This window comes from Tupaia chinensis, unplaced genomic scaffold (genome assembly GCF_000334495.1).
Source record: "Tupaia chinensis unplaced genomic scaffold, TupChi_1.0 Scaffold138060_1, whole genome shotgun sequence".
In the NCBI taxonomy this organism is placed as follows: domain Eukaryota; kingdom Metazoa; phylum Chordata; class Mammalia; order Scandentia; family Tupaiidae; genus Tupaia; species Tupaia belangeri.
The window spans coordinates 930003-944376 of NW_006197961.1; the positions used below are offsets into that span (position 1 = coordinate 930003).

General features: G+C 46.3%; 1 protein-coding gene, 1 non-coding gene and 1 pseudogene across 2 annotated transcripts in view; all 3 read right to left on the reverse strand.

Annotated features, from left to right (window-relative positions):
- CACNA1A (calcium voltage-gated channel subunit alpha1 A) overlaps positions 1-14374 on the reverse strand; it is a 335330-nt gene that overhangs the window by 152088 nt on the left and 168868 nt on the right. Inside the window, exons 7-10 of the mRNA XM_027776775.1 lie at positions 8684-8787; positions 6559-6674; positions 4953-5015; positions 3307-3396 (exon numbers count right to left, since the gene is read on the reverse strand). Of these exons, the coding sequence (XP_027632576.1) occupies positions 3307-3396; positions 4953-5015; positions 6559-6674; positions 8684-8787 (373 nt within the window). The remainder of the gene's footprint in view (positions 1-3306; positions 3397-4952; positions 5016-6558; positions 6675-8683; positions 8788-14374) is intronic.
- On the reverse strand, positions 6965-7847 carry LOC106736285 (small nuclear ribonucleoprotein E pseudogene; annotated as a pseudogene).
- Positions 7238-7344, reverse strand: LOC114010144 (U6 spliceosomal RNA). Its single transcript, XR_003551512.1, has one exon. It is a non-coding gene; the product is annotated as a U6 spliceosomal RNA (small nuclear RNA).

The window sequence follows — 14374 nt, forward strand, 5'->3', positions numbered from 1 at the left end:
GTCATGTCAAAAACCTAGTTCCAGGGGCCGGCAGGTGGCGTGCTGGTTGGGGGTGCTGGATTCCCACATGGCCGACCACAGTTCGAATCCTGGACCTGGTGGCTTGCTTTCTCTCTCTCTTTCTCTGTCCCTTTGTGGTCAAATTAAAAAAAATAAATAAAGTTAAATAAAATGATTAAAAAAAAAAGAAACAAAATCTAGTTCCATCATTAATCAGCAGGTGACCTTGGGCAGGTGAGCAAGTCACTTTGTATCTCAAGGCTCTAGAAACGTCATCTTTATTTTTTTCTTTCTTTTTTAGACTTCTGCCATAAGGTGCATGCACTAGCCAGAGAGAGAGGGAAGATGAGATATCACCTCCCAGAGGGTTGGTCACACCACAATCCCTCCTCCTCCATTCTCTTCTCGGGATTTTAGGTATGCACACACACACGTGCCCGGAGTGAGTTTTAAAGCTGCCACATCCAGGACTTGAACTGCAGTCGACTACTTGGGAGTCCAGCGATAAGCCATTGTGACTGCGTTTTTAATGTCTTAACCAAAGAAATCATTGCTGAGACCAGTACTGTGGAGCTAATGATGGTGCTGTTTTAGGCTTTATTTGTAAGTCATTTGAGGGCTTTCTGTGTTCTCACGTTCTTCTTTTATATTTTTAGAAATATTTTTGCTATAGGGTTCGTTCACTCACCAGAAAGACAGAGACAGAAAGTGAGAAATCACCCCCAGAGGGGATGGCCACGCCAGAATCCCTTCTCCTCCAGTCTCCTCTTGGGATTATGGGCATGCATGTACACGCACCTGGTATGAGTTTCAAGCCACCAGGTCCGGGACTTGAACTGTGGTTGACCACATGGGAGTACAGCAATATTACCATTATGCCATCTGTGGGTCCCTGCGTTCCCATGTTCTCGTCAGTATTATTCACAGTAGTCAGGCTGTGGAAGCAACCTATGCACCCACCTGTCAGTGGATGAACGGATCAAAAATAAAATGTGGGGACCAGCAGTTGGCGTAATGGCTATGTCGCTGGACTCCCATGTAGTTGACTGTGGTTCACATCCGAGACCCGGTGGCTTAAAACTCACGCCGGGCGCGTGTGCATGCGTGCCCAAGATCCCAAGAAGAGCATGGAGGAGAAGGGATTGCGGCGTGGCCATCTTCCCTGGGGGGTGATTTCTCGCTTTCTGTCTCTCTGTCTCTGTCTTTCTGGCGAGTGCGTGCATCCTATAGCAAAAACAAAAACAAAACAAAAACAAAACAAAACTAAAAAACCTCTCCAAAAAAAGTAGTAGTATTTTATTTACTTTATTTACTCATTTTAAAAAATTTGATCAGAGAAAGAGAGAGGAAGAGCAAAAGAGAGAGAGAGAGAGAGAGAGAAAGGAAGCTGCCAGGTCTGGGACTCGAACTGCGGTCGGCTGTGTGGGAGTCCAGCGCCCTTAACCACCATGCCACCTGCTGGCCCCAGACACTTGCTCTAAGGATATGAAACAGACAAACCCATAAGATGTAATGGGACTAACTTATCATTACGAGGAAATGAATGTTTGGGCTGCAAATTAAAAATGCAAATGAAAACATGCAGTAAGGTATCATTAGAAACCTATTTAATGGGGAAAGGAAAGGAAAACGGGTAATGTGCGGTGGCCGGGGTGGGGAATCCATGAATGTGCATGCATTTGGCAGGTTTATAAATGGGCTCCATGTTTTTGAAACTCAGAATGGCTGTGTGAATAATGAGTTGAAAAGTTGTTAATATCTTTGATCCTATAATTATCCCCAAGGAAATACGCCCAAAGGGTGGGGGGAGTAATTGTAACGTGTACGTTCACAGCCATGCTTCCTGCAAGAGCAAAATTGGAAACCACTCCAACGCCACAGAACAGAGCCACGGCAAAGCAAAGCATAGCCTAGCCTGCCTAGGAGGGAGGTTTCAACGAGGATTGAGGGAATCAGAGCAGAATATAAAATAGTGTATGTTGATGGGTTAGACACAGGTGGGTAGAGCCACTGCCACGCTTCCTTCCCTTTTTCTTTTCCTCTTTTTTATTTTTAGTTTTTTGCTATAGGGCCTGTGCACTTGCTGGACAGAGACAGAGAGACACAGAGAGGGAAAGTGAGAAATCACTCCCCCCAGGGGGGATGGCTGTGATGCAATTCATTCTCCTCTATTCTCCTCCTGGATTTTGGGCACACACGCGCGCATACACGTACACGCCCGGTATGATTTTCAAGCTGCCAGGTCCGGGACTCGAACTGGGATCAGCCATGTGGGAGTCCAGCACCTTAACCACCACGCCACTGGCTGGCCTGCTGCTTCCTTTCTTTTTCTACCTCCAGTTCTTCTTTCTCACTTCCTTCCTCTTTCCGAGGCTCTTTTTGTTCCCTTCCCCCCTCCTATCTTCCCTGTATCCTTTTTATTTCCTTCCCCTCTCTCTTTCACCTTCTCTGTCTCTCTCTCTTTTTTTTTTTTTTTGAGAGGTTTTTGCTATAGCGCATGTGCGCTTGCCAGACGGAGACAGAAAGCGACAAATCACCCCCCAGGGGGGATGGTCACGCCGCAATCCCTTCTCCTCCATTCTCCTCTCGGGATCTTGGGCACGCACGCACACGCGCCTGGCGTGAGTTTTAAGCCACCGGGTCCGGGACACGAACCGCGGTCGACTACATGGGAATCCAGCGACATAGCCATTACGCTAACTGCTGGTTCCCCCCATGATACCCATTTTTAATGAACTTTTCCAAACCCTTCTGTATTTCCCGTGCCGGATTTAGAGCTCCACGTGGAAAGGAAGTCTGTCTGTCTTGTTCATAGTTAGGCACCCAATAAGAACAGCCTCTCTATGAATACTTCCCAAAGGAGTAAAAAAATATTCGCCAACAGTAATGGGAACTCTATTTTGCCTGGTCCTGGATCTAAATGTCTGACAGGGATCACCGAGTTGAAACTCCACAGTGGTATTAGAACATCGGCCCTGTTAGTATTCTCATTTCCTGTCATCTTAAATGTCACCTCCTCTGAGAAGCCTTCCCTGATTATGTCCTAGCCTCCTGGAGTGGGCCAAGCCCAGCCTGTGAATTCTTCAACACGGTTGCCATTTCAGGTTCCTCTGCGTAATTCTCAGTTTAATCTCTACAAGGAGACTTCAATGATTTGTGGAACAGTGGAATTCAAATATGAGTTTAGGACACGGGTGGTAAGGCAGATCGAGACCCATATCCAGGCGGTGGTTCCCGAGCCTGCAGCTTCCCATCCTTCGGGCACTGGTGGGGAAGGACAGGCGGGCGGCGGAGGGCGGGACTCACCCACAGAGGCGATGTCGGCCAGCTGATCCTCAGCCTCCTCGGGGTTGAGCAGGTCTGTCTTGCTCTTCTTTATGGTGGCTCTCCGCAGAGCTCCAACAATGGAAACATGGCAAGAGAAAAAGACGTTATCCTTTTTGCAACGAGGACGGCGCCGACAGCACGGTGTCCTTGGAGAGTCAACCCGGGTGACTGGCGGCCTTGGTGGGCACTCGCGGTATGCCCACGTTACCGATGGCCAGGCCAGAGCAGACTGGGTTATGAACACCCTTGAACGCTCCTCCTCCCAGATGTGGGCGTCCAGGGGATGAGAGTTAAAGCACTCGGGCTAGAGGGAGCAATTCACAGCCCAACGAAATAACTTGTCAAGTCCAAGTGCATTTTGTCATTCGTTGGAACTCGGCCTCAAAGCCTTTATTTCCTTCTTATGGTATTTCCAAACAGAAGTCATGGCTCTGTATAGCCAAGTTTGTTTGTTTCTTTCTTTCTTTCTTTCTTTCTTTTGTTTTTTTCTTCCTTCCTTCCTTCCTTCTTTTTTTTTCTTTTTAACAGAGATTTTGGCTATAGGGCATGTATACTCTCCAGAGAGAGGGGGAGAGAGACAGAGACAGAAAATGAGAAATCACCCCCTAGGGGATAGCCATGCAACGCTCCCTTTTCCACTGTCCTCTTAGGATCTTGGCCATACATGCACACAGCATGAGGTTTAAGCCACCGGGTCTGGGACTTGAACCACGATCGACTACATGAGAGTCCAGCAATGTGACCATCTGCTGGTCCCCTAGCTAAATTTCTAACATGTCAGATGACTGTCCTTAACAATCAGCTGAATTCTTGGTGGGCTTATTATCCATTCATTTATTTATGTATTTATTTATTTTAAAGAATTACTTAATTTTATTTATTCATTAGCTTATTTTAATTTGACCCAGAGAGAGACACACAGACAGAGAAAGAGAAAGAGAGAAAGCAAGAAAGCAAGCCACCAGGTCCAGGATTCGAACCGTGGTCAGCCATGTGGGAGTGTCCAGCACCTTCACCACCATGCCACCTGCTGGTCCCCCATTCATTTATTTATTTAGCAAACAGAAATGGCACTGACTTGGTGCCAGACAAGATCGTAGGTGTTCTATGTATCATAATCATGCAATCCTCAGAAACAATGGTGTGAGGTAGGGATTATTAAGATGATGGCCAGTTTTACAGACAGGAAAAAGAGGCCCAAAGAAGACGTTGATGGGCATATGGTTAAAAGCAGAAAAAGGGAGGCCAGAAGCCAAAAAAGTAATGGGCACTGAAGTACTCTGCGAAGCAGATTTCTGCCATTCCCCAGGTCTTCTTTTTCTTTTTAAAGACTTATTTTATTTATTTTAATTTGACAGAGAGGGACAGAGTGAGAGAAAGAGAGAGCGAAAGGGAGAAAGCAAGCTGCCAGGTCTGGGGACTTGAACCGTGGTCGGCCATGTAGGAGTCCAGTGTCCTTAACTATCACGCCCCCTGCTGGCCCCATCCCAGGTCTTCTTGAGCCTGACCCAGTCTCGTATTTTATCTTGGCATGACCTGGGCATGGAATGTCCACCCCCTGCGGCCCCCTAGTCCCAGGCTGCTCCCATCTCCCCTGGGGCCCACCCCAGAGCTGGGTTCAGAACAGTTACCATCAAAGGGGTGCCTCTGATCTCCATCGGTCTCGTCCTCGGCGAGGATCACCTCTTCTGAGGAGGGAGAGCACAGAGTCAGCGTCTGCATCTGGAGATGGGTTCCCTCCAGTTGGGAAGAAGGGTCCACCAGGCCGCCCCCCCCACTCCACCCTTTGCGGATGGACAACGTGATCAGCCAGCGCTGGGCTGGGGGCTGTCTCTGATGCCCGGCCCATCTTAGCACCAGTAGCCATAGCCAATCTTACCCCCACTCAAAATCTCACCCACAATCCAAACCAGCGTCTTCACCATCGACTGCAAGCTCCTGCTTGATTTGGCCCTGGTCACCTCCTTGTTCTCCTCTCCTCCCACTCCCCAGCCCACTCCCTCTGCTCCTGCCACAGTGGCTTCCTCCTTCTTTCCCAACTGTGCAGCTGCCTCACGGGCTGTGACTCTGCTGTCCCCTTCGCCTGGGATGGCCCTCTCCTTGATATCCCAGAGATTCCTTCTTTATTACCTTCAAGTCTCCGATCAGATACCACTTCCTCAGAGAGGCCTTCCCTCACTACCCCCCAACTAGCCTCTGCTTTCTTTCTTTTGTTTTGTTTTCTAAATCATTATTTGATTTAATTTTATTTATTCATTCATTTTATTTTAATTTGACCAGAGAGAGACACTCACATAGAGAGACAGGCAGAAAGAGAGGGAGAGTGAGAAAGTAAGCCACCAGGTCTGGGATTTGAACCATGGACAACCATGGAGGAGTGTCCAGAGCCTTAACCACCATGCCACCTGCTGGTCCCTCTTTTTTTTTTTTTTTTTAAGAAAGAGACTTTTGCTATAAGGTGTGTGTGCTCCCCAGAGAGACAGAGAGAGACAGAAAGCGAGAAATCACCCCCAGGGGGGATGGCCACTCCGCAATCCCTTCTCCTCCATTCTCCTCTCGGGATCTTGGGCATGCAAGCACATGCACCCGGCGTGAGTTTAAGCCACCAGGTCCGGGACTCGAACTGCGGTTGACTACATGGGAGTCCAGAGACATAGCCATTACGCCAACTGCTGGTCCCCAGGTAGGCACTATTATTACCTCCACTTAATAGCTGAGGACACTGAGGCACAGGGAACTGAGGTACATTGTTAGGAGATGGCAGAGACAGGATGAATTCAGTTCTGATTGGAAAACTCGACAATTATGGGATGTTATAGTCTGGCTTCATCCCGCACGTTTTAGCATCACCCTCTGAAATTCTTGGGGATAGAATTTGGGACCGCCACATTATCAGGTCATCAAGAACGTCTTGACGGGGCCAGCAGGTGGCATAGTAGTTACGGACGCTGGATTCCCATATGGCCGACCATGGTTTGAGTCCTGGACCTGGTGGCTTTCTCTCTCTCCTCTCTCTCTGGTCAAATCAAAATAAATAAATAACGTTAAATAAAATAATTAAAGATAAAAGAAAGTCATGACGTGTCTTTCTATGCAAAAATGCGAAACATTCTGATGACCCAATAAATGTGATTTCTCTTCCCCTCGGCCCTCTCCAAAGTGTGTGCATGGCTCTCTGAGCTCCGAGAACTGGGATCTCCATCCTTGGGCCCCGGGATGAAAGGGCCTCACCTGCTTTTGAGATCCACTCCATGTACCCGTTGAGCTCGCGTTCGATCTGCTGCTGCCGCCTCAGCTTCAGAAAAGCTCGCCGGTTCTCCACCCGCTCCCTTTCTTTGGCAAACTCCCTGTAGAAGCACACACACACACACACACACACACACACACGAAAGCCAGGTTTGGCTGGTTTGGATATTTCAGACTGTGTACATGGGTTTAGGGATTCACTGAAGGGCAATGGTTTTCTTTTTCTTTTCTTTTCTTTTCTTTTTTTTTAAAATAAAAACAATCTCGCAGCATTAATGGCCACCTAGTCATAACATAAGGGTAATCGACACAAGATGCGCACGTTTTTAGAACTAGCCTCGCCACGAAGGGAACTAACTACTGCCTTCTCAGCAAGCTCTCCCTTGGTTTATCAGGTCTCGGTGGAGACGCTTCATAGCAGAGTTCGATCATCTCCTTTGAACAGGATCCGACCCAGTTGTCTTCTCGACCTCGTTTTAGAATGAATCTCCCCTGCATCGTCTGATACGAGGTTGGTACACCCATCAAAACCAACAACACAGCCTTCCACCTGGATATTTACTGCTAATAGAGCCACACCTGAATCCGGGCTCGCTTCCACAAGTCTCTGAAGATGAGGTCAATGGTGCCCACCATCCCCTTCTGCACTTTCTGGCCCTGGCCTAAAAATATGGAATGCATCACGAATTTGCGTGTCATCCTTGCGCAAGGACCATGATAATCTCCTCGGTTGCGTTCCAATTTTAGTATACGTGCTGCCGAAGCGAGCACAGGGCAGTGGTTTTTGAAGGGGGCAGTCAGTCTCGGGGGCGATTGGAATGCTACGGGGACGGGGCTGTCTGCCAGCTCCCCCCATTTTCCAACAACTGCATCTATTAGCAAAAGCATGAAAATACGCCATGCCAACTATCCCGGGCTGCATAACTCGTTCTTGTTCTCCCCATATTCCTGGCTAAAAAACCGAGCAAAAAACCACTTTCAGCTTTCTTTTAAGTTAGGCCAGGAGGACATAAGCTGAAGATTTCTAAAGCCATTCTGTTTTTCCTGGTATAGATCCACCTCCCCTCTTCCTGTGTCTCGTCTTCCTCTTCCTGTTTGGAACATGGGGCGGCCATCTTGAGACCATTAGGCAGCCATACTGAGACCACGGGACAGCCATCTTGAGGCCATGAGGCAGCCATAAGGAGTCCATGGACTGGCCATCGTAAGACCATGGGACCATCTTAAGAGCATGAGGCAGCCATACTGAGACAAAGGACCGGCCATCTTGAGACCATGAGGCAGCCATATTGAGACCATGGGACAGCCATCTTAAGACCATAGGACTATCCTAAGAGCATGAGGCAGCCATATTGAGACCATGGGATGGCCATCTTGAGACTACGGGACAGCCATCTTGAGGCCATGAGGTAGCCATATTGAGACCATGGGACAGCCATCTTGAGACCATGAGGCAGCCATATTGAGACTATAGACCGGCCATCTTGAGGCCATGAGGCAGCCATATTGAGACCATAGAACGGCCATCTTGAGGCTATGAGGCAGCCATATTGAGACTATGGAACGGCCATCTTGAGACCATGAGGCAGCCATATTGAGACAATAGGACAGCCATCTTGAGGCCATGAGGCAGCCATCCTCTGATGAAGGATGTCAGAGTGTTAAAGTAGAAGAGTCTGGGGCTGCTGAGGATGTCATGAAGCCTCCACACCAGTCCCCAAACTTCTTGTGATGAGAACAATGAAATTCACGTATGATAAAGTAATAAAAGCAAAACAAGACAAAACCAAAAGTGAAACTCAGGAGGGGAGGGCAATAAATGCTTTATCCAATTTTATATTTGGAAATTTTATATCTAAAAACCTGTGTTTTTTTTATTTTAATGCAAATTACAGAAGTGAAAGCAGCCTTGAGCCTTTCACTGGGTGCCCCTGGCAGTGCACAACCTGTGCACCTGTACGTGACTGGCTAATGACAATATGGCTGACCTGAAGCAAGGGAAGAGAACTGGTCTTCGTTTGGTGAATGAAAATAAAGCATCAAAGGCCTTTTCCTGGGAAAAAGTTGGCAGACAGGAATGGGACGGGAGATTGGGGAGGAGTAGACTTACCCTGATAGCACACCCAGCACAAGGTTCAGCATAAAAAAGGAGCCGATGATGATGAGGGGGATGAAGTACAACCAGTTCCAAGTGTTCCCTGAGGCATCGTTGCTCTGTGGGGTGTGAGGAGGGAAAGCAGATGAGAGTTGAATGGGACTCAGGTGGGACCTGACCGTTGGGGCAAGGGGGAGTTCTGGTCCTCTTGGGGAATCCTTCACAAATATTCTCCATTTGTGGAGTCCTGGAGGCCTGGCAGCCCAGAGAGGAAAATGGTGGAGGGTGTCTAACCAGTGGGAGAAATCCCAGAGATACCATCAAAAGGGCAAAGCTCCCTTCTTCTTCTACTACTTCTTTTTTCTTTTTTTTTTTTTAAGAATTACTTAATTGTATTTATTATTATTATTATTATTATTATTTAATTTGACCAGAGAGAGAGATAGAGAGAGAGAGAAAGGAAGCAAGCCACCAGATCCAGGACTCGAACCATGGACTCAAGTTGCAGTCAGCCATGTGGGAGTCCAGTGCCTTAACCACCACGCCTCCTGCTGGCCCCAAGCTCTCCTCTAATCATGCAATCCTCAAAGGAACTAGAAACCAACATGAAACACAAAAGGACTTCCTGCACCGAAGTCCAGGAAGAGATAAAAATAAAAAACAGGGAAATAGAGAAATGAATCTCTGGTTCCTTCTTTCTCCCAGTAAACCACAGTTTCCCTTTAGAGGAAGTGCTTGACCACAGGGTCTGAGAGCCTGGTGAAGTCATCAAGCCAGATGGCAGGGCTAGGAGCCTTTTCCTCAAGTGTCTTCCTCCTCCAATCTCCACAGCCTCAACATCAACCAAAAATCTTCCCAGAACTGCCTGGCTCCAATTTAAGGGAGAAAGAGGTCTATAAATAGAACATTTTTCCCTGAAACAGAGAACAGAACAGTATAGCAAAACGGAAGTAAGGGCAAGGGAACAAATTCAAGACTATATACAGAGAGAGGAGGCTGTAAGAATGATAAAAACCAATATGTACAGAGTATTTACTGTGTGCTGGGCACTCTTCTAAGCACATTATGTTAATCCACTGACATCTAATCTTCATCATGTCCCTATGTTGGCCTCATGCTTATTTTACAACAGACGGAAACGAGACTTGAAGAGACAAAATCACTAGCTTGAGGTCACAGAGCTAGTCAGTGACAGACATGGGATTTGAAACCTGGGCTCCAGAATCCACAGATGTAACCTCTGTACTGGAGAAGCCTTGGTGCAAGCATTCAGGGCACAGGAAGCCTTCCAATGGCTCATTACCCTATCACCCCTGTAGAATAATGGACTTCAAGTGTGGCTTTAAAAGCCCACCTTTAAAAGCATATGCAATTCAGGAGACCAGTAGGGGGCATGGTGGTTAGGGCACTGGACATTCCCACATGGCTGACCACGTTTCAAGTCCTGGAGCTGGTGGCTTGCTTTTTCATTTTTTTTTCTCTCTCTCTCCCTCTCTGTGTCTCTCCTTGGTCAAATTAAAATGAATAAATAAAATAAAATAAATAATTCTGAAAAGAAAAAAAAAAAGCACATACAATGCTGCTGCCACCCAAAAGAAAGGCTAATATGAGAAAAATTGTTGCTAGTAGGTGTTGGTGAAGGTTGTGGGGCAACCTTCTTGTTACTTGTGGCTGCCATAACAAAAACTGCAAACTGGGTGCCTGAAACTACAGATGTCTCACAGTTCTGGAGGCTAGAAGTCCAAGATCAAGGTACTGGCAACTGCTGGTTCCTTCAATGGGCCATGAGAGAAAAATCTGTTTCACACCTCTCTCCTAACTTTGGATGGTTTGTAGCAATCTTTGTTTCTTGGGTTATAGTAGCATCACCCCAATTTCTGCCATTGTCCTCATGTGACCTTCTTACTCTGTGTGTGTTTGTCTCTGTCTAAGTTTCCTTTTTTTGTAAGGACACCAGTCACACTGGCTTAGGGTCCACCCTAATAATCTCATTTGAACGAGTTACATGGGAAATGACCCCATTTCCAAATAAGGCCATATCGTTGAGGTATTGAGGCTTAGGACTTCAACACATCGATATTTTTTGGGGGGGAGGGACACATACATTCTGTAGCACATGGTACAACCATTTTAAAAAATGGTTTGAGATATTCTACTCAAATGTTGTACCTTTAGCAAGAGCCAGTAATTGCACACCTAGATACTTAGCAAACAGAAATCTGAACCTGTGTTCATCAAAGGTATGCACAAACAGGTTCATAGCAGTGATATTCAGAATGGTGCTAAGCTTCACACAGTTCACATTTTTGTCAAGGAGAAAAAGGATACACAAATTAATATTTTGCAGTGTGTCATTGCCATAGGTCATCCAAGAACTCTTAGAAAGTTAATGTAGAACAAAAATGCCAGACAAGAAAGAGCATGTATGTAAGATTCTATAGATGCAAAATACAAAACAGGTAAACTGGTCAATGATGCTCAAAGTCCTGGCAGGTGTTCTCTTTGGCAGAGATAGTGACTAGGGAGGAATATCGGGGGGATTTTTGAGACTCAGAAGGTCCTGTTTCCTCATCTAGGTGCTAGTTTCAAGGGGGTCTTCCAAAAGTTCATAGAAAATAAAATTTCTGGCCAGTGGCATGGTAGTTAAGGAGGTTGGATATCACATGGCAGAATCCATGGTTCAAGTCCGGGACCTGGCAGCTTGAAAAACATGCTGGGTGCTTGTGCATGTGAGCCTGAAACCCCAAGAGGAGAGAGGGAGGAGAAGGGGTTGTGGCATGGCCATCCTGCCAGGGGGTGATTTCTAATTTTTTCTCTCTCTCTGGCAAGTGCATGTACTCTATAGCAAAAAAAAAAAAAAAAAAAAAAAAAAAAAAAAAAAAAAAAAAAAAAAAAAAAGGAAAGAAAAGAAAATACGTATTCTGAAAACATGATGCATGAATTTCAATTTTTTTTGCACCAAAGTAACTTCTACCTTATATTTTAATTCCATTTTCCCAAGAACATCTTAAAATCCCCTCATATATAGGTGTGTCTAGTTTATGAAAATTCATCACATTCTTCTCTCATGAATCACTAGGTTTTCTGCATGTTTATTTTACTTCGACCTAAAAAAACACCTTTTTTAAAAGTAATTATTTTATTTAAATTTATTTATTTATTTTAATTTGACCAGAGAGGGATAGAAGAGAAAGAGGGAAAGAAAGCAAGCCGCCAGGTCCATGAGTTGAACTGTGGTTGGCCATATGGGCATCTAGAACCCTTAATCACCATGCCACCTGCTGGCCCCTAAAAAAACTTTAAAAAAGGTCTACTTCACTTAAAAAAAGACTAGATTTTAAAAATGTGGCATATATATACAATGGGATACTACTCAGCCATAAAGAACAGTGAGACTCTGTCATTCAATATGAAGTGACTATGTCTAGAAAATTTAATGCTAAGTGAAATAAGCTTGTTTATGAAAGACAAACACTGTATATCCCCACTCAATATGCACTCAATGTCTGCACTCTATGGTAGAAATAGAAATATATGAAGATATACAAGTAGAGAGGACAACTGTAGATATCAGATGGGGTAGGGTGGTAGGGGTTCAGGAAAAAAAAAATTTCACAGACACAAGAATGTAAGATTCCTTGTTGAAAACAATATATATGACAATATCTTTGATTTGATGATCACACACTAGATGCATACTTTGAAAAACCACATTGTACACCAGAAAGATGTACAGTTAAACGTAAATAAGAAGTTAGGGGGCCAGAAGGTGGTGTGGTGGTTTAGGTACTGAACTCCCACATGGCTGACCACAGTCTGAGCCCCAGACGTGGTGACTTGAAACTTACACCAGGCATGCATGTGTGCATGCTCAAAATCCTAGGAGGAGAACAGAGGAGAAGGGACTGCGGCATGGTCATCCCCCTGGGGGATCATTTTCCATTTTCCCTCTCACTGTCTCCCTCTGTCTCTTTCTGGTGAGTGCATGCAGCCTACGACAAAACCTAAACAAACAAAAATGTAAATAATAAGTTATACCACACGTTATAACATGGATGTACCTTGAGGACATTAGACAGATTGAAATACACCAATCACAAAAGGGTCAGTGCCATACAAGTCCTCTAATTTGAGGTTCCCAGAGAAGTCCTATTCCTAGAATGGAGGTTACCATGGGCGGGGGAAAGGGGACTCAGAGTTAGTGTTTAACAGAGACAATTTCAGTTTTGTAAGATGAAAAGAGTTTAGACCAGCGGTTGATGTCATGGCTATATCACTGGACACCCATGTAGTGGACCGCGGTTTGAGTCCCGGACCTGGTGGCTTAAACTCATGCCGGGTGCATGTGCGTGCATGCTTAAGATCCCGAGAGGAGAATGGAGGAGAAGGGATTGCGCTGTGGCCATCCTCCCTGGGGGGTGATTTCTCACTTTCTGTCTCTCTGTCTCTGTCTTTCTGGCGAGCGCATGAGCCCTATAGCAAAAACTTCTCCAAAAATAATAACAAAAGGGTTCTGGAATATGGGTGTTGGTCAAGGTTGTACAGCAACACGAGCGTACTTAATACCACTGAACCGTACATAGCAATGGTTAAGACAGGAAATGGTATATTATATGCATTTATTTATTTTATTTGATTATAGGGTGCATGTGGTCACTGGAGAGAGAGAGAGAAAGAAAGTGAGAAAAAAGTCTTGCAGGGGCAATGGCCATGCTACGATCCCTTCTCCTCTACTCTCTTCTCAGGATTTTGGGCGCACACACACACACACACACACACACACACTCTGCATGTTTTTCAGGCTGCCCAATCTGGGACTTGAACCATGCAGTCAACCATGTGGGATCCACCCACCTTCACCACCATGCCACTGGCTGGCTCCGTTATTCATATTTTGCAACAATTAAAAAGAAAGAAAGGAAGAAAATGAACCCCAAAAGTCAACTGTAATCACGGACAAAGAGACGTTCTAGGGATCCTTGTTCTAATAAGCCCAAACGGTTCGGTGCTCTGCTTCTGGAAGGTTCTAGAAGGAAGAACGGAGTCAGCGGAACATGGCTGGACAGAAGGTAGGACAGGCTCTGTACGGCTCCCTCCCATCCCTGCGGCAGCTGTGAGAGCGTCTTGTTCCCATTTCTCAGGGCTAAATATAGCCCAGGGACTGAAAGTCTGCATCGGCCGGTGGAAGGACAGACTCAGATGGAGGCAGCGTAGGGGGTGGGGACAGGGCAGGGCTGAATAGGGAGGCGCTCGGAGGTCTCCTCCAGGCCCAGACGACCCCTCCATCTCAGATGCTGTGAAGACGCGCGCACACCCCCACTTCCCAATAGGCTCAGAGGCCCCCCAATCCCATGACGGTGCTGCCTAGCACCTACACACACATGGGGGCGTGACCGACAGGAGCTCCTTGAATCCCCTCATGGACCCCAAGCATCAGCACCTCAGTGTTCCCACCCTCCCAGGTGAAGAAACCAAGTCCTAGCGTGGAAATGTCAGATGCTCTGCCCCATTGCGGGGTGCATCAAATCTCCCAAAAGGATATGTTGAAGTCCCTGGTAACTGGGAAGTGAAAATAGGGTTGTGGCAGGGCCAGTGGATGGCATGGTGGTTAAGGTGTTGGACTCTCACATGGCCGACCATGGTTCGAGTCCCAGACCTGGTGGCTTGCTTTCTCCCCACTTCACCCACTTTCTGGTGAATGCATGC